The 20,833-nt window shown below is 41.7% G+C and overlaps 1 protein-coding gene across 16 annotated transcripts in view; it reads right to left on the bottom strand.

Annotated features, from left to right (window-relative positions):
• Positions 1-20,833, bottom strand: part of MYCBP2 (MYC binding protein 2) — a 399,577-nt gene that overhangs the window by 155,845 nt on the left and 222,899 nt on the right. For all 16 annotated transcript variants that reach the window (XM_077483080.1, XM_077483077.1, XM_077483078.1 and 13 more), the window contains 9 exons: positions 20,179-20,370; positions 18,496-18,702; positions 17,599-17,730; positions 16,078-16,256; positions 9,353-9,495; positions 9,032-9,132; positions 6,831-7,046; positions 3,811-4,033; positions 2,133-2,251 (listed from right to left, as the gene is read on the bottom strand). In XM_077483080.1, coding sequence (XP_077339206.1) covers positions 2,133-2,251; positions 3,811-4,033; positions 6,831-7,046; positions 9,032-9,132; positions 9,353-9,495; positions 16,078-16,256; positions 17,599-17,730; positions 18,496-18,702; positions 20,179-20,370 — 1,512 coding nt within the window. The remainder of the gene's footprint in view (positions 1-2,132; positions 2,252-3,810; positions 4,034-6,830; positions 7,047-9,031; positions 9,133-9,352; positions 9,496-16,077; positions 16,257-17,598; positions 17,731-18,495; positions 18,703-20,178; positions 20,371-20,833) is intronic.

Here is a 20,833-nt window from a genome sequence, read left to right as displayed (position 1 = left end):
CTAGTACTAAGTCTACCCTGGCAGATGAAAAGATCTAACCTTATTCTGCCATGGTTTGACAGAGGGAAAACAGATTCCAAAAGGTGAGATTTTAGCTGCTGGCCAATAGAATCTCTAAAGGTATGCCATCTGCAGGTGTAGTGGATTTCTTGCAAGGGTGGATTATTGTCAGGTCCATAGTGGATAAAGACTGCCATTTACCAATTTCTCTTTCAAAGGGAATCATTTCAAACACTCTAGTGTGACCCAATGCTGGGTGCTTAGAGTTGAGCTACTCCAAATAGCAGATGCAATAAAAGATGCATGCAGCTGAAGCTCTGAAAGACCCAAGGCTGAAGACAGCTGGCCGATCTGCCAAATGTAGGCTTTGGTTTACTACCTCAATAGCTGAAACAACCTCTTGTAATTCGGGGGATGAGGACAAGCGACTGTAGGACTCAGAATCTGAGTCAGGGATGGACCCTATTGACCAGTAATGTGATCTGTTCTACAGCCAAAGGGAAAACAGAAACCGATTCTGCAGAAGGAACTGGAGCACACTTGGAACTTCTGTACTCTGTATCTGAGAAAATATGGGTGCATTTAAACTCAAAAGTTATGTGATCACAGCAGAGGCCCCTGACAGCATGGTAGGGGACTCTGCCTCACCTGTTGTCTGCAATCTGGAATCCAATGACCGGATGGCTCCATCAGTGCCCTCACTGGGTAGAGTAAATACCTCCATAACCTATGAGCATGTGGGCTGGGGCCACCTGTAATAGCAGAACTGTGAGCCAGTAATTTAACTATGACCAAGTGTGAGGCAAGGCTCCAGGTACTCACAAACACAGGCAGCTGGTGGCTGATGGTCAGACGAGCAGAAGAACGGAATACTAAAGGCAAACCATAGGAATACAAGAGAAAAAGTTACAGGTGGTTCCTTTTCAAAGCAAGAGCAGCATTAGGATGCTTCTCCAACACTGAATGGCAGGAAAGGCAGCATGGAGCATGTACCACCCCAATCAGGGGATTACATTAGCCCTCCATGCCTTTATGCTGTAAAAACAGCAATAGTGGAAAGTTGGAAAAGGCATCAAGCAGAGTCTTCAAAAACAGGGAAAGTGCTCTGAGGCTAGATTTTACTAGTACCTGAAGGTCTGGAGAGCACCACAAGCAAAACTCCACGTCCCTTCAACATCCAGTCGGGCCTGAATACGGCACTCCAAAAATTCAATCTAAGGAAAGGCCAATCCAGATAGCGGCCATTAAGAGACCAGCTCAAGCAGCAGTGTAGTAAGGAATCTTGATTGACAATCTCTTCTACAATGACTTCAAAGAAATCAAAAAGAAGACTGTCTGGAAATAGGCAGGTTTATCCTGTTTATCCTTCGTGAAGGTGGCAGTGTAACCTGACAAGTATGTGAACTCCAATTTCCCTCCATAAATGAAAAAGATAATTTCTTCTAGAGCAATAAAGTACACACTTGAGAAATTATTTTACAAAAGTCATAATGCTCCAATTCATTATAGTTTATTTTACTCTATATAAACATGCAATCCCTACTGCCTCAAGTGGTTTGGAAAAGGATCAATCTTCCAGAAAGACAACTGATCACTAGATACTTTCTTAGAAGCTCCACAACTGAAAAAAAAAAAAAATATATATAAAAAAAAAAAAAAAAACCCACACACGCACCTCTCTGGCCCTGTTCAGAGCATTTCCACTATGCAATTTCCAAAGAGGTTCTAATTCGGTTTTACGTGTCGCATAGGGCCAGTCCATTTACCCGATTTGGCTGCCCTATGCTCCTTTGTTGGCTAAAAATGAAGCTGCTGCTCCTCTCTGGGGACAAGCCTCATGCGATTTTTTTAAATCATGGTTTGCTTCATTAAAGTCGCAGCAAAATGGCATGGCATGCCACCCACGTGTTCTGCTGCAATTCTGCCCGCAATCCCAAATCGCGAGTTGTGAACCGGGTCTCTTACAGCATATGCAAAACAACGTGCAAATGGTAAAGAATGTAAACTGTAGGGCCAACAAATGTGCACCATATTTTAACCAACTGTAATTTTACCAGGTAAAGGATATTTCTGCCCAAGACTATTATATACTTTTTACAATATATACTGCTGAAATTGTAAAGAACACTAACCTCATCAAGTCCTTGGGTAAATTCATATCCGATGGCAAAACACTTGAACCCATAAAAGCTGGCCTTCTCATCTTTGACATAGTCTGATGCAGTTTCAAGTGAAAACATTGCCTCATTGCCTGCAAAGAATAATTAAAAAAAAAAAAATGAATATTTGGCATCAGCAGTTATATTACCCACAAAAATAGACCTACATCAAGGTTTACCAGAAGACAAAACTACAAGGGGCATATCCTAGATCAGGGTAGGAAAAAATATCTAGGATGTGCTTTATTTATTCATGGAAAATTACATTTACTAGCAAGCCCCCAAAAAAAAATAATAAAAAAAAAAGACTTAGAATTCTCTCTGTGGCAACAAAACAAAGTAACGCAATCAGTGTGTGTACCTCTACCACTGCCTGTGCAGCAGCAGGAAGAGTGGTTGGGAGGTGGTAAAAATGCAGCTCAGCTGAGGGGTTTTACTGTCCCCCAACCACTAGTGTGAACAAGCCCTAATGCACAGATCACTTTACAAATCACTACCAAATTGCACTGCTCTGTGCAATTTACTCCCCAACCATATTCCTCACAATAGAGATCTCCCCTGACATCCCTTACCCCCCCTCCCCCAGCCTACTGCCTCAGGACAGACTCCCTGTTCAGCACAGAGCAACCAGCAACACAGAAAACCCCCAGAACAGACTCCCCTTCTCAGTTCAGGTGCCTCAATACAGAAAACCCCCTCATTTCTTGCCTCCCATCCCCCAGGGTACAGAACTGCAAGAACAGACCACTCAGCTCAGAGTGAGAAGTCCAGTCCTGGGGGACACCAAGCTATCTCTCTCACTGAAGTAGCACAGCAGGGCTGCTGCGGCCAGGGCTATTGAGCCCACACTTGCTCCTTCAGTAAGAGAGGTAGTTCTCCTCCTTGCCCGATCCCCCCACCAGGCTCTCCTTACTACCTGCTTAGTTCTCCCCTTCCGCGATCCACCTACCCGGCTCTTTCTCTGCTCCGGACTTATCACCCTGGTCTGTCCAGTATGCCACTGGAGAGGAGCAGTTTAATTCAGGGTTGGCAATGCAGAGAAGCAATTCACTTGTCACCTGGCCGTGATCAACAGGTTGCCGACCCCAGTTCTATATCATTAGGACTGGAGTCTGGGACGTCAAGTTAAACTTTCAAAATTCAGCGACAGGTCACTGTCAACTTCGCTTACAGCACACAGAACTCCAATGTAAGCCCTACTGACCTCAAAAATGGCTATACATTTCTAGATTGTGATGAATTAAAGTTAATAACAGATCTGCTCATTCTGTATATCCAAACCCCAAAAAGCAACTGCATACTTAATATAAAAGAAAGCACCCTTTAACAGTATTTCTATACTTCTTTGTAGGCTTACAAACCGACCATTTATTGCAATATGCTTGCAATAAATGTTTTTTTTTCAATTTTTTTTTTCTATGAGTGCATCTGTGTTATGCGCTCACAGAGATACTCGCCTAGGAAAAAAAAAAAAAAAAAAAAAGTCTATAATACAGGTACACAACTAGGTTTTAAAGGGAGTCGTATCAACTTTGTGTACCAGAACAATGGATAACTGACATTTGACATCAACATAAAAAAAAATTTAGGCCAGCAACTGATCTATGGCTATACTTGTCAAAACCATTAAAGAAGCATCAAGAATGATTACCTGGTAATATTAAGACAGCAGTTGGCCACCCAGAAGAGCCAGAAAATTTCTTGAGCTCAACCCAGGAGCTAAGGCTTTCATGAATAGGAAGCTTTGGTCCAAAACCTGAGATATGCGCATTCCGGCCTGGGATCAACAGACGCAAAACATCTTCAGGCTGAGCAGTGCCACACTGAGGGTCAAATTCCACAGATATCCACCGCACACATTCAGGGAAAGATACCTTAAAAGCAGACAAAAAGGTATTGATGTAATGTAAACCTTACCAAAAACAGTAGCACTTTTTTTATTCTGTAAACAAGCATATCAAGGAAAACATAGGCTATTTAGATTTGCCAAATAACAACTTGGTCCCCAAGCAAAATCCTGATACTTCACATGCATGTAAAAAAATCAGCATTTTTTTCCCCCTTACTAGACAATTAGATTGCCCAAACAGTATATATTTTGTGAAAGTAAAGGCAGTGGAGGAAGAAAAATAACACATGGTGGTTGTAGGGTTTATTTATTTATTTATTTTTTTATGTTTTTTTTTTAAAAACAAAGTTAAGTATACATACTCGCCTAAGTGGATGCAACTGAGCGATCTAAGAACGGATCGCTCAGTTCGCAAGTCCACCCTGAGCCAGGTGGACATACTTGTGTCCATCCAAAAAATCTAGAACACAGTTTACTCAAGCTTTTGCAGAGGGAATTTAGTATAGTGCTAGAATTTTTACGAAGCCTGGTGGGTAGGCTTATCTGGGTAAGTAGCATCTCAACATCTACTGAAAGACAGGGGTGAGCGGGAAGGTTTAGCATGGGCCATCAGAATAAGGACCCTGATGGTGTTGTCACTCACCTCTTGGTGGGGTACAAAACCTACCTGGTCCAAATAAATCAAGGGCAGAATAAAATGTTTGAGACGTTCTGCTCTGAGTTTGGGGAAGATTTTTAGGTTCAGATTCATAAAATAATTGCCCAATAGCTGGCACATAGGGCAGGATCCTTACACTTCTTGGGAATAATGGTGATGTGCATCTCTTCAGCTTGACTAGGGCTCTTCCCTGAAGGTATCGAGTGCATGGCAGGTATGAGCGCCTGTAAGGTGAAGGGGGTGGCCAGAGACTCCATATTTGTGACCGAGAGTGGGGAGAGATATGCTGACTTAATGCAATCCGTTAAGCTCTAGGAGAGAATCCCACTGGATTGGGAAAGGAGTGGAGTCTGCAGAGTGGGTGATATTGAAGTCCCTAATCAGAGTGGTGCGCTTCTTGGACTACAGTGTCAGAGTAGAAATGAATTCAGTTTCCAAGCAGAATATGGTTTTGGAGTATGCAGAACATATAGGATTGGAAACAGTGGGCAACGATCAGACCACAACTTTATGCCAATGCGGGGGGGGGGGGGGGGGGGGCTGCCAACTTAGTAAAGAATGGGAGATATAGAAATTGTCTATTCTACTGTAAGACATATGGGGTAAAGTCTTTCCCTGTAGGGTGAAGTATGCCCCGAACCTCTGTTTGTTGTAGAGAATGAAGTACCGTATATACTCGAGTATAGGTCGATCCGAATATAAGCCGAGGCCCCTAAGCCCTGTGTGCCCGTCCAGCCCTGTGTGCCCGTCCAGCCCTGTGTGCCCAGCCTACCTGCGTCCCGAGCCTGTGTGCTTCTGCACATACGGCGGCCATGCCAGGATCGCCGCACCTCTTCTCGTCTGACAGACGGCGGCCATTCCACTGTTCAAAAGCCGCGCCTCCGTCTGTGATAGGAGGAACACTCAATTTCCCAGCAGTCTGCGTTCCACCTATCACGGACATCCTCTCATCCTCATCCGTAGTATGAGGATGAGCGGATGTCCGCGATAGGCGGACCACTGACTGCTGGGAAATTGAGTGTTCCGCCTATCACAGACGGAGGCGCGGCTTTTGAACAGTGGAATGGCCGCCGTCTGTCTGCTCGACACGCTGATCGGGTAGACAGACGGCGGTGACTCGAGTATAAGCCGAGGGGGGCACTTTCAGCCTCAAAAAAGGGGCTGAAAATCTCGGCTTATACTCGAGTATATACGGTAGTTTATGTACTACAGTAATAGATGGTAGGGAAAAATGGGCTTTACCCAAGGAGGTCTCCATGCTTGAGTCAAAAACATACTTAAACTCACACCCACTCTGCACAATATGATAGTTCTGTGCAAGCTGTTCTAGTTTGGACATGGTCAGGAAAAAATAATTTAGGCCCAGATTTGTTAGGTAGATGTTGGCAAGGGTGAAAAGCTTATGGCAGAGTATATTGTTGAGCAAGCACAGGGTCTTTAAACGCCTTATCAATCTAGAAGCAGGGGAGGGAAGCGTGGAAGACTACTGCTGAACACAGGGACATGGAAAAGAAAGAGTTGAACACAGTGACATCCAGTGATGTGGAGATGACCAGATAAATTGGACAAACTCAAGCACCAGTAAGACATTCAGTATGTGCGGGATCTCCAAAGACCCCCGAGGATCAATGTTGCACATAGTTCTAAATCTGGTGCAACAGGTAAGGAGGTACAAAAGTTCCCACCCCTTGTATGCAAAGTGAGCCTTGGGAGTCTCAGCCTGATGAGGTTTTGGTTGCCAGGGGGCAACCAAAACCGGGGGAGTGCCAGCATAAACACCAAGGATATTACGGAGCTCAAGGTTGTGGGAAAGACAGTCTCTTATGAATAATAACTAGAACATATAGGGAGGTTGAAGTAAAATAAAGCTGGGGTGGTAGTAGTGCAGTTTCAGTGTTTTTTTTTTTTAAATACTTGGTGTCATTTGTAAACCGCACTTAATTTTTTAAATCATTTTCAATTATTTTTGAATCAACTTTATTGCTGCAGCCATGATCCTGGTAAAACCACTGAAACCCTAGGATGTACAAGTACATCCATTTGCGGGAGGTGGTTAATAAAAACCAACTTACATTTTTATTGTAAAGGAGTGTTACAAAATTGAAAGAGCCCCCAAAAGATATGTTTTAAGCTTCATCAATGATATATAGAAGCAAACTTATACCTTAAATTGCATCACACTGGCTGCCTTATACGGGTGCTCACTTTCCACAACCGCATAGTGACTGGAGGTAGTACACGCAGAGAGCTGCTCAGGCTGATTGCCGGTTGTGCTGTCAGTTGATTGGTTTGGATTAAAGAGGGGTGGGGCATATTTTTGGTTCAAAATGGCGACTGATGGGAGTAACTGCTGCACAAGACCAAAAACTTCAACAGCAGCCTGTGATAAAAGAAAATAAATAGGTTTAAACATGCTAAGAAATTGCTAAGCATTGCAATAAATCACACCTACAATATAACAAATTACCTCAGACAATTGTATGCTTCCAAACTTAGCAACAGTTTTGGGAAGGCCTTTTTCTGTTATAGCATAATTATGCAAAAAGCCAGGTCCATAAAGACATGTTTAGTCTGGAAGAATTAAGAGTGTTCTGCAAAAAGTGTTAACCGCAACTACTGAACCACCGATTGTGAACCAGGTCTTCCCAACCAAATTCAGTCCCTCTGTCCAAATAACTTTTTGGCTGAATGGGCAAAAATTACTAGACATGCTTGGGGTAATGAGATGTTAAAGCCCAAATTTAGTGTAAAAAAAAAAAAAAAAGAAAAAAAAAAGAAAGATGATCTGCGGTGATGATCCATCATAGCGTCAAGTGCGTCTACACAGTCCCCACATGGGACACTAACAGACCAACTGCAGCAGCGACCATCTTGACCTTATCACTGTAAAGGCAACCGGGAGCTTGTGGATGATTGTTTAGCAAGGATTGTAGCAGTGGTGTGACTAGAAGATGCCATGATGGCTGAGAAGGCGTGCACACATGCAGTGCAGCAAAACCAGGGTCAAAAACCTTGCAGGGCCCCATTCCCACTATCAGCCTGTAACAGCGTTAATTTGGTCGACTAATACATTTTAGTCAACTAAAATATGACTAACACAACTGCGATGACTAAAATAAGACTAAAACTAAAATGACATTTTAGGCAAGACTAAAACTAAATTGAAATTTGACTTCAAAATTAACAATGGTCTGTAGTGCATGTTCATACCCCAATGCCATAATAAATAAAATTCGATTTTACACTCCAGCAGTATAAAATGAGTTTAGAAATTGTAGAGAAATGTTAATTAATGCATTACAATTTAATTACACCTATTCCATTTTAGCCGACTAAAACATCGGACATTTTAGTCGACTAAAATGTACTTAGCGATTTAGTCAAATAAATCAAACTATTTCAGAAGACTAAAATGGGACTAAAACTAAAATGCAATTTTAGTCAGAAGACTAAAACTAAATTGAAATTTGCTGCCAAAATTAACACCAGCCTGTAACCATTAAAACATAATGCCTGCAGCTCCTGTGTTAACCTCTGCAAGGACACAACCCGGGCACTAGCACCAAGCCTGCACCAGGCTCCCTTATCGGGCAAAGCCCTTAACTGCAGCAGGGCTCAGGACGATGATATACAGCTCCTACAATGCAGACAAGCGGAAGAATGCCAAGCATGATCCAGGGTAACATGCCTGATCCAGACAGTCTTCGCCCCCTCAGTGGGAGTACTGCAGCCCTGAACCTATAAAGCACTCTGGCTCACTCACCCAGGACACCAGGTATCTTGACGTTGCATACTAGCACATTATGACATTGCCTTGCAGGGGATTTTTTTTTTAAGCTGTGGTTTACCATCAAAGTGATACTAAAGTCTTTTTTGCTTAAAAATAACAAACATGTTATAATTACTAGCTCTGTGCAGCGGATTTTGCACAGAGCAGCTCAGATCCTCCTCTTCTTGGGACCCTCCTTCCTGCTGAGTGTCCCCCCACAGCCAGCAGCTGGCTATGAGTGGAGCTACTACACAAAGGTTTTGATCCTAATGCACAGAATGCATTAAGAAAGAAATCTGTTTAAAACTACTTTAAGTCACTAGCAAAAAGACTGGAGCATGATAGGAAAGGGAGGGGCTATAGTTGGCCAACTTCTGAATTTGCTAGTGTCCAATAACCTGTAGGTAGCAAAATACCCCCCCCCCCAAAAAAAAACTAAAAAAAAATAATAAATAAAAAAACACTATGTAGTAACACCATTTCTGTGTAAACGCACAGCACCTTCTCATCATTTGCATATAGTTACATTTTATACTGTATGCATGGAATAATCTTGATTTTGATTTCAACTTTTGTACAAAAAGACTGGCTCTTACCTTTGGGATAGCAGCTGCTACTGGTCCAATGTAAGCAATTAGTAGGGGAAGCAGCATAGAAAATAGGCTGGAAGAACTAAGTAGTTCTGGAATGTCATCAGCTAGAAAGATCAAACACATTGACATAAATTAAATCCAATTTTTTTTTTTTTTTTTTAAATAAAGGACTGGATAAAAAAAAAGCATTGTGTTAACTTTTATTGAACTGATGTTATAACAAGACTATAGACATACAGTATGTGGTAGAGAAGGTCAAAAGACTTGACACACACATCTAGTGATACACACACAAATCACTAAAGATAAAAAGGAAATACTCACCATCAACAGCAAGCGCTCTGTGTAGCAGGTCTTTAGCAACTCTGGTTACAGCATTTACCACTGACAGGGCCCGGCTGCAGTTTTTGTCTTCTTCATTGGCTTTGCTCAAAAGCTGTGACTGAAGATCTCCATCGTATTCACTCCTACAAAACAAAAACGAATGCAGTAGACCTCATCCATGTTTGCATTGAGGGAAAAAAAAAATTTATGCCAAACAGCAGCCATAATGACTTCCCGTTCAGTCTCATACTCAAATAGACAGCAAAAGAGACTCTCCTAAAACATGACATGGCATAACAGAAATTAGGCTTCCTAGTTTACATGTAAAATCCCTCCTTGAAGTATATCACAGGACAAAAGGGTTTAAGAGATCACCATGACCTGTGATGCACTCTAAGAAAAGGATTTTACAGGCAAATGAAAAATCTTAATTGTACACAGAGCGGTTTCATTATTCATGACTGGTTGGGAGGTCCCAAGGTTCCTAAATTTAAGGGGTGAGCAACGCAAGGCCAAACACTGCTAAAAAGCAAAAACAGGTGAAAACCCCACTACAAAGCCACCTGCAGAACCTTTCACCAAAAAACTGCGCCTGCAGAAGCAACTACTTAGTAGAACTTGGTAAAGGGAAGACCAGGTAGCATCCTTACAAAAACGAACAGGAGTTTGATGACCTTAATACCAACACCTGAGAAATAAGCAGATAAATTCACCAAATAGTGGCTTGAAAGGCACCCTGACCCTTGAGAGCACTCTCTGGTAGGAAAAACAGACTCAAGACTGAAATTAAGTTGTAGACGTAAAAGTGGTTGTAAACCTCAGACATTAAATTATTAACATTAGAGCTGCCACGACAAGTCGACGTAACCGATTACGTCGACTACAAAAATACGTTGACGTGTGTGCAGGGCGTCGATGCGTCACAGTGCTCCGTATCTCCCGTTTTCCTCCGTGCTGCCGTCCCCCTCTCTTCTCTTCCTCTGTGCTGCCGCCCCCCCCCTCTTCTCTTTTCCCCCTCCGTGCCTGCCGTCCCCCTCTCTCCTCGGTGTCCCCCTCCGTGCTGCTGTCCCCCTCTCTCTTCTCCCCCTCCGTATCTCAGGATGGAGAGTGGAGGTAGAAGCCGGTAAACCCGGCTCCTTCATTTTCTGAATGGACAGAGTCAGTAACCATTGACTGTCCATTCACATAACTGAAACATTGTAACCGCCTGTGATTACGATGTCTCAGTTAATGGAGAGCAGCCACTGTCTTTTCTCCATTCATTATCAGTGCAGCAGAGGCTGCAGAGAAAGGGACTGGGGAATCTCTGTCACCAGTCCCTTGTCCTGTCTCAAATGGGAGATGTCAGAGGTCTGTTAAGACCTTTGATATCTCACCATGGCCCCCCCAACAGGGCTGATAAAAAAAATTGCAATAATAAAAAAATGTTTTAAAAAAATAACAAAAAAAACACACACACAATATTATATATATATATATATATATATATATATATATATATATATATATATATATATATATATATATATATATATATATATATATATATATATATATATATATATATATATATATATATATATATATATATATATATATATAGTACTAGTTATATTCTTTTATCTTACTTTATGTATTTTTTGTAAGGTTATCCAAAGGATTAATTAGCTAATCAAAAAAAAACACTAGATTCATTAAAAAAATAATCGGATAGTCGTTGACTAATCGAAAAAAGAATTGATAGATTAGTCGACAGACAAATTAATCGTTAGTTGCAGCTCTAATTAACATAGCATATCCCTCTATAGTATACACTTGTCTCAATCAAAAGCGCCAATTTCTGTCCACTGTCTCCTCCCTCTGCCATCTGTAAGTCACTTCTGACAAGTTTTCCTGACACCAGGAGAAAAATGGTAACATGGGAGGGCACAGTCTTATTGACAGTCTAAGCTCTGCACCTTTGTGCAGGGGGGTGTGTTCCTTCCCTTCAATCAATGCAGAGCTCTCCTCACTGATTTAACTTCAGGTCTCCACTTCCTGCATATTCAGAGCTGAGAGATGCTGTGTAAATTCTGCACTTTGAATGTAGGGGAAAGATGTCTGTAATTACACAGGTACAGCTTATGTAGGAGGATTTACCTAATCTCGATCACCTGAAGCCATTAATTTCACAGGGTAGGGTTTACAGTACAACCACTTTAAGATCAATTCAAACAGCTTAAAACATCCAAAGAGTAAATTACCTTCTCCTTAGGTTGCTTAGAATTGGGAAGAAAAAGTTGGTAACAAAATGTCCCGATTCAGGTGGAGTGAAGAAACCACCTTAGGAGAAGGAAAGGAAAGGAAAGAAAAAGGGAGAGCTGAGGCCTCAATACTACTTTATCCTGATGAAGAACCAGGAAAGGTTCCTTGATGAGAGTGCAGCCAACTCTAAGGCAACGCAAGATGAAGAAATGGCAACCAAAAAGGCAACCTTATGCATCTAGGACAAGAGAATCTCATGGAGACACTCAAAAGTCTAAACAGACAAAACCAAATTGAAGCTCAACTAAAAAAGGAAACTTTTTTTAGCAATGTTGAATAGAGTAATTGAAGGTATTAAGCATTGTCTTTTTGGCATCTGTTTTATTAGCGAGACTTTCCTTCACTTCTTGCCTCATAGCCAAATCAGAAGTGAGACAAAAACCCTCCAAAGTGAACAGATTCCCAAGGTCACCAAAACTAGTGTCCCCATTGAAACATTCCCTTCTTAATTTTCTGGGGACCACCCAAGATCTGGGAATTTTCTTGCACATTCACTTTCAATGATAACAGTAAACATGACAAATGGAGAGGGTGAATCTCCCGAATGGGGCAGACAACAAAAAAAACTTCACAGGTGTTCTAATCCTTCCTTTAAAGGTTCCATAGGGACAGAGCAGCTCACACAGGTGGAACAATCCATGGATCACCCTGGAAAAAAGCTTTTACAGAGGAATCAGATGTTATGGGTCTCTAAGACAAAACGGCCAGGGCTGGGATCGGCCCCTTAATGGTACTTTAAGCCATAAAAATCTCCACACCAGGCTGTTTAGACATATCTGATGGGGCTACCAAAAATCTGCTGCTTCTGGTCTCATAGCTATATATACCATCTTAGACAGACCCCCGAAAAAGGAAAATCCAGTAAAGGTCCTTTAAGAAAGACCGTTAAATGCTTCAAGTCAGAATTTAAGCCTGAAGAACTGATTTAATAGAATATTTGTTCATAACATACAAGAAAACAGCAGCCACATTGGAAATAAAAAAAACCTTTTGCAGATGAGCCCAATCAGCATACACTACTTCCTCCCTCTTGGGAAGACTTGTCTACAGAGTATTCACCTCTTCCTCAGCCTGGGAATGATTAGAGGCATTATCCTCCCAAAAAAGTTTAGGAGGCGAAGAAGAGCACCAGCACTTGCGTGATAGTCATGGCCAGAAGTGGCTGCAGAGAATTTCTCTTTACACCAAGGGACCAGAGATTTGTGATGCCGATGCAGTGAAATTACCAGATAAGGCAGCGTTTCTCAACCTTTTTTCAGTCAAGGCAATCTTTAAAATTATGGACAATCTCAAGGCACCCTCCAAAATTAGACAGACTAGAGGCAACCCCATTCTAAAAATGCAAAAACTATTCTAATAGTGTCACACAATGCAGTAACATCAATACGTTAAAAGGCGATTTATTCTTCCAAAGCAAATACAATTTTGCAAACTGGTACCGACCAGTATTCCAAGGTTTCTTATTTTCCCTCAGTTTTTCTCCATCACTTAGCAAATGAGACACCAAAGTTGATAGAGAGGCACAAAGGAGGGTCAAACAAGGATGATATGCAGGCAGCTGACATGGATGTCATTGGTCAAAAGGAAGTTTGCAGTAAGAAGGTGGTAATTGTCTACAAATGAAAACCTATAACTTTGTATACGGGTGGGTGGATGAAACCTGCCTTTTAGTTTCACAATTTTGGGGCACCTCCGAAGAAACCTTAAGGCACCTGGGTTGAAAATGGCTGAGATAAGGACAGCAATTCAGAGCCAATCTACTCTTACGGGAGTCAATACAGTGAAAGGGTGTTCTCCCTACCTGATTTCAGAGCCCACTCCATCCTTTCACACACCTTACTGCCAGTGCAATGCCATGGCTTGCTGAGGGTCAACAGGTCTGTAATACTTACCCCTTGCCGCCGAGTTTACGCAGATGTGCGTACTCTGCTTCCGGGGGTTATACCAGGATAATGCCCGCACCTGCAGGCATCATCCCAATACTGATTTTTAGAGTGGGCGATTGGCTTTCCAGCCATAACCAATGCGGCTAAAAGCCGCTCAGCTGTTATGCCGGAGGAGGCCCCCCCCCCTCCCGCCGCTCTTACCGGGGCTCCCATTCAATCGGGAGCACCGATGCACAATCCGATGCCTCTGGCGGCTAGGGAGGGACTGGAATGAAGCCATTTAGTCTGCTAATTGTAAACACGGAAGCAATGTCATAACGTCACTTCCGGTTTACTCGGCTGCCAATGGCGCCAGATTTATAAATATATACAGTATTCAGAATCCCTGAAAGCGGCGATCTGAATACTTTGAAGTGTAAAGGAGGGATCGGGGGTCTTTTAGACCACCAATCCCTCCATAAAGAGTACCTGTCACCACTTATTACTGTCACAAGGGATGTTTACATTCCTTGGGACAGCAATAAAAGTGATCAAAATTTTTTTTAAAAAAATATATTTTTTAATTTTTAAAGCAACCCCCGAAAACGCATACGCAAGTCGCCCCCGCATATGTAAACGGTGTTCACATCACTCATGTGAGGTATCGCCGCAATCATCAGAGCGAGAGCAATACTTCTAGCACTAGACCTCCTCTAACTCTAACCTGGTAACTGGAAAAAAAAAAAAGCGTCGCCTATTGAGATTTTTAGGTACCGTAGTTTGTCGTCATTCCACGAGTGCGTGCAATTATAAAGGGTGACATGTTTGGTATCCATTTACTCAGTGTAACATTATCTTTCACATTATGCAAGAAAATTGGGCTAATTTTACTGTTTCTTTTTTTTTTATTCATGTCCCCTTTCCCAAAAAAATTGCATTTAAAAACACCGCTGTGCAAATGCCGTGTGACATAAAAAATTGAAACAATCTCCGTTTCATTCTCAAGTCTCTGCTAAAAGCAATATATACATACATACATACATACATACATATATACACACACACACATACAATATCTATCTATATCTATCTATATCTATTTATACACACACATACAATGTTTGGGGGTTCCAAGTAATTTTCTAGCAAAAAAGATATGGATTTTAACTTGTAAACACCAAATGTAAAAAATAGGCTTAGTCATGAAAGGGTTATACAGAAGGGCAGCCATTCAGCTAAGTGGCAGCCCAACAAAGAACACCTATGTGGTAAGTCATCAAAAACCAAGTGCCCCAATACTTGTGTGTCCTAGAACCGAACACGTTCAAGGCTGTGCAGGAGTTACGTTTGGGAACACTTAATGTACTGGGCAGGAATGATCCAGCAGCAAGTGAACAAATGTGAAGCTGCATCGCCCACCGGCACCATGCTGTTCACTTTAAAAAAAAAAATAAAAAATGCTAAGACAGTGTAGTGCTGCCACATGAAAATCATAGCCTATATTGCCCGAGGAACAAGGAAGCCCTGAATAAAAAAAATAAAAAATAAAGGAGGACCATAATCTGCAGGGCCCAAATGCTCAAACTTCACCCCTCACTGTAGGCACACCCCACAGGGTCTTATGGGACGCCACTCTTCTCCAGGAGCATCACAGCCCTGAACCTGTAAAAGCACCCTGCTAGTGAGGTCACCTGGTACACAGTACCCACAAGTTTGGTGCCCCCAGGATGCAGTGCTGACCATTAACATTAGAGGTTGTCCCCACCCTTGCATGCAGGGGTCTGGTTCTGGCTCCCCCTCACCATCATGGCCTGTAGAGCATTAAGTAACCAATCAGGATGAAGCTCACCTTCTCCAATGGGGATGTTTAGAATTAGCTAAACTAGGAATTAGGGAAAGCAAAGCTTCAGGAAGAAATCTATAGGTCACTAGCTAAAAGAGGATTATCAGAGTTGGGAGTGGTTATGCCAGGGTGGGATTTTTCCCTTTTCTGGCCAGTGACCTGAAGTTGGCAGCACAACCCTAGTAGTCAAATAAAAAATCCTCCATGTCCTATAATGTACAATTATGGTGGTTACCATGAGACGTTAACTCTCACCCAATTAAAAATTTGAAAATAGTTGAAATACCTATAGGATAGTCATTTCTGTGTAGACAGTCCCAAGGTTTACACCTCTTTACTAGAGAAGAACCAGGTTGACACTTTCTACTGCAGTTAATATAGTCTTGCCACTTCTCTACCCCAGCCTTTAAATAAACAGCAAAGGAGCAAAAAAAAAAAAAAAAAACCCTCGATGATGCTGTGCGGGGTCTCTTCCTGCTAGCATGTGCATGCAAGATGTTTAACTGGCCGAACGCTGCCCCTCCCTCTCCAAGAATGTTGTCACACAGGGTACTACAGAAAGCTAAAAATGTGTAATTGAGGAATTTCAACCACGTTTCCAATATGTTTAACAGGTTTTTAGTAACATAAATGCATTCATTTTTATGTGCCTGACGTTCAACTTTAATATAGGGCACACAACACATATATGGACTTCACATAGTAAAACAAACCTGTAGTATAATACTTGAGGGATTTGTCCTCTGGTTTGGTTTGTACCATTGCTGCTTAAACTGCAGGAACTGAAAGTAAAGGTCACCCCATCAGGGCACTGAACAGTGGTCATTCCACCATCCCCATTAGCTGTGCGACTTCCATAATTCCTCAAACGCACTGCATACTTTGTGTTCTCCTGAAACAAACAAATGTGGACAGTATTCCCTTGATAATTATAACTGATTTTGGGGGCCTATTACATTAAACAAATACCTACTTACACTAGTGTTTTTATACCATTATTATGCACCCCTAAACACAGTATAGACTAGTATGTGTCAATATATAGCCCCAAATGTGTGCGCGCATTAGTTACAAACACCCTCCACAATATAATCATCACTAATCAGATGTAAAAAAAAAAAAAAAAAAGTTTGTAGATCTCAGCAATACATGGAAACTTCATCCCTTCAAACACACTTTAAATAAAAACACAGAAAAATCTGTTGATGTTCAACACTTAAAGCCTTGTACACACGGTGTGATTGTTGGCCAACCGAGCGTCTTTTTTGTCAAAAGGGTTTGTGCCAGGATCTTGTCTTACATACTAACGGTACACAATTTGTCATGCCACAAACACTAATGTAGTGACTTGCTATGAGGAATTTCAGCTCTTGAGTGCCACCCCTTGGGCCCCATCTGCTAATTTCATGTTTGACGAGCATTGATTCCGAGCATACGTTTGTACTTTTGACTTGTGTGACGAATTTGTGTACTGACCATATGAAAATCAGATGTCAAGCTGCTGTCTGCCAAAAATTTACCAGCCTGTCACCCAACATTTGTTGGCCGAAAGTTGGACAATTGTCAAAAGGAGCGTACCAATAAGATTTTAGGACAACTCAACAGACAATCCCCTGCCAACAATCTTACCGTATGTACGAGGCTTAAAGTGGTGGGCCAGTGAATAAAAAAAAAAAAATTTAAATTCAGCAGCTACAAACACTGTAGCTGCTGACTTTTAATAAGAACTTACTTTTCTAGGGTGCCCCTGATGTTGGCTGTCCGAGGCCAAGCCGTCCCTCGGCTCCGCCATTCAAAGTAAGGGAAACTGGCAGTGGAGCCTTGCGGCTTCACTGCCTGTTTCCTACTGTGCATGCACGAGTTGCACGGTGCTTTGTGAATGGAGCACGCTGTGTTGTGGGACACACACAGTTCCCACAACACACCGTGCCCCATTCACCAAAAGACAACGTGAGGAGGAGAAGACAGAAGATCACTGTGGAATAGGAAGAGGCAGGTTAGGACGATCTGCCTAGCAACAGCCCTTTCTGGTAAGTGAATAAAAAGTGAAATTTATTTATTTTTTTTTTTGAGTCTTTGTATGTAATTTTTTTTTTTTTTGGGTGGACCTCCCCTTTAAGACTTCGATAGCTTTTTTTCTGAAATACATATGCTGGGTGTGTCTATTCACACCAGGGAACACGACACTTAAAATGCATTTGTTTTAGTAAAGGACAGCAAAAGAAGTATCTTACCTTTAGAGGCACAGCTTTGTCCAGCCTAATTTCAGCAATATCGCTTGGTGAATCATCAGTTGTGTAAGTGCCTTTGACAAGCTCTAATGACGTCCACCTATGAGAGTGGCCTGCTTCAGCAGAATTCTCACTCTAAAAGTAATCAACAGGAGAATTTTTTTTTAGAACAATTTACATAATTCTATGCAAAATAAAAGGTTGGTATTTCTTCTGGTTTCCAATGTTGCAAGAATCAGTTTGCAAGGTCGATGTGTTCTATTAAACTACTGCAGTAAAAAAAGGATGCTTTGGGGTATACTTAATAGAAAAGCGAAGTTAGTTTTGTGTTTACACTTTCACATTCTCTTGAGGATGGCCAAGTAATTTTGCCAGAAGTATTCTGCCTCCAGTAGAGATCCTTCCTCTTTCAGCTTCCACTCCACTGGTCAAGTGGGGTGTACAAAAAAAATGACTGTGCAAACACCCCCCAATTAGTCTCCCTCTCTCCAAACCACTACAGTCCCAAGTGTCCACTCTATCCCTATCCACACCCCCTCCCCTCTCAGAATGCACTACTCCTGACCAATGTACACCTTCACAGATCACTACTTCTGGCCAATGTACCACCACAAAAAATTAGCTCTCTGCAGGCAGTGGCCAAAGGCTTGGGGGCAAGATGGATCTGGGAAGGGCTCAGAGTGGTGACATGATCAGTTCCAGATCCAGACCCCGGGCTCTCAGTGGGATCCCAGTTGGCCAAAAGAAAACAGCTGCCCAAGATGTCAACTGCTTGCTTTTAAAGGGGCGGAAGCTTGTATCCTTAGCTTTTTGATGTTAAGATTTAGAGAAGGGGTTAAACAGCTATAACTGGATAAAGAAAAAAAAATTTTTTTTTTTTAGCTATTTAAAGAAACATACATCATCTACCAGGACCTCCAGTTCATACTCGTGGATTCCACCTCCACCATAGACACAGAATCCAACGACGACCAGCCCAAGTTTGTCAACCGAGAAGCAGATTGCATCGGGAGATCCATTCCCAGTATTCCAACTTCTACCTTGGCTGGTTTTAGTGAAACGATTAGGACTAGACTTCACTGAATGTAGAGAATTTAGGCCATCAACCTGACATTAAGAAAAAGATAGCGCACATAAATCAATGTATATATCCCACACATGAAGTGTATGCATCATATTTAAGGATGTAACTAATAGAGCATAAAATTAACTGACTGTATAGAACAAATCGGACAATCTATGGCTTTAACTGAAGAAAACTCGCTAATATACAAGTCTGTACGTTTATGGAATTCAACACCCATTATTAGCAAATACTCTATGGTAACTCTTGCCTACACATGTTTTGGTGTGACATTTGGTTGCAGTTGGTAAAAAGGGGACAGAGGTTTACCATTAAAAAGGAGTTGTAAAGGCAAAAGGTTCATCTTAATGCAATTTATGCATCAAGATAGAAAACCTTGCGTGTAGCAGGGCCCCCAACACCCCATAATAATTACAGTGTCTGAATGGATACATGAAGCTCTGACTCTGGTGCCCCCATAGAAAGCTGCTGGCCTATGGGGGCATTCGTCAGGAGGGAGGGACCGGGAGCAACAAAGAGGGAGCCCAGAAGAGGAAGATCCATGCTGCTCTGTGCAAAACCACTGCAACAGAGCAGGAAAGTATAACTTTTTTAAAGCAGACTTTACAATCATTTTAAAGTTGGTAAAAACCTCAGACATAAAACATTAACAAAGCATGTCTGTCTATAGTGTGTACTTGTCTTGTCTGCTGCTTCAATCCTCTATCAGCGGGGGTCAATTCTGAGAGGTTTTCCTGACACCAAGGAAGAAAAAAAAAAGTGACGAGGTGGGAGCTCGAGCTGATTGACAGTCTCAGTTCTGTTCCTGTGTGCTGTGTGAAGAGGGATGTGTCCATTCCCTCCAATCAGCACTCAGAACAGAGCTCTGCAGAGTTCAACTTCGGGTCTTCCCCTTTTTGACAGCTCAGACAAGCTTTAGAAATTCTGGACTTTGAGCGCATGTGGAGAAGATCAGACTGCGGATAAACAGGTACACCTTATGTAGGAGGATGCGTTTCATCCGTGTGTCAATTGAGGCTAGTCACTTCACTGGGTAGATGTAAGGGTTTACAACCACTTTAGGCCAACTAAACATTTGCTTTCTGCAGATAAACTAGTAACAAATCCACAGCTGCTATTGTGCGTTTTAAAGATGCAACAGTATTATGCCTATACAGAAAAGTCAGTAAAGTTGCACGAACACTACCAAAATAAATTATTGAACAAATTTTTTTTCAAGTGGTTGGAAACCCTTACAACCAACTTTGACCTACAGGTAAGCCTAGATTAAGGCTTACCTGTAGGTCCTAGAAATATCTCCTAAACCTACACGGTTTAGGAGATATTTGCCGAAAGACAGGCGATGCATAGTAGTCCATTATGCTTTACCTTTGCAGAGAATGAAAGAGGAAGAAAACTCATCAGGGTTTACTTCCTCTTTAAGGACTTGTATAACAAGGGTTATGAGAATGAACATGTGAAATTTTTAAAAGTATTCAATGACCAAATCGCAAGTGTACCTCTGATCCAAGAGCAGATGCTGTCAGTTCACTGACAATACTGGCCAGGAGACCACATGTGTTGGATACCAGGTGTGAAGAAAAGAGCTCCTGTTCCCTGCGTAAGCTGTTCCTAACAGGCAGCACAACAATGACCAACATCTTTTCCAGAACCTCACGGAAGCTAGTCATTCCAGAAACATTCTCCTCGCTCTAAAATGAGAAAAAAGAAAAAAAAAGTCTTATGAGCAATTGTGAATCTACTGTTATGATAGTATTCATCCTTTCATGTCAGAAATGGCATCTGCATTTTAGGTACATTGGTTACCTAGTTCCTGGGATTTTTCTATAAAAACAAACATAAGAAAAAAAAAAGAAAAAAAAAAAAGAAAAAAAAAGGAGGCATTCACATAGAACTGCACACAGCCAATTGTGAATATAGGAAGAAAAAAAATACAGTGTAAACACAAACAATATTGGAAAAGAGCGAGGAAAACATGATATAGAAACAAATTTATACAAAGAGAGGGAGAGGTGCACCGGTAAAACAAAGATAGAAAAGAAACCTGGGGTGGGATGGGACAGCCAGATGGTTCACAAATATATTTACTTATAGTGGTTGTATACTAATTTTTTTAACTTTTACCTACAGGAAAGCCTATAATAAGGCTTACCT

Source organism: Lithobates pipiens, unplaced genomic scaffold (genome assembly GCF_037356315.1).
Source record: "Lithobates pipiens isolate NorthernLeopardFrog02 unplaced genomic scaffold, aLitPip1_a1.2 Scaffold_16, whole genome shotgun sequence".
Taxonomy (NCBI): Eukaryota; Metazoa; Chordata; class Amphibia; order Anura; family Ranidae; genus Lithobates; species Lithobates pipiens.
The sequence above is the reverse complement of the archived record's forward strand: the minus strand, read 5'-3'. Positions and strand labels throughout refer to the sequence as shown.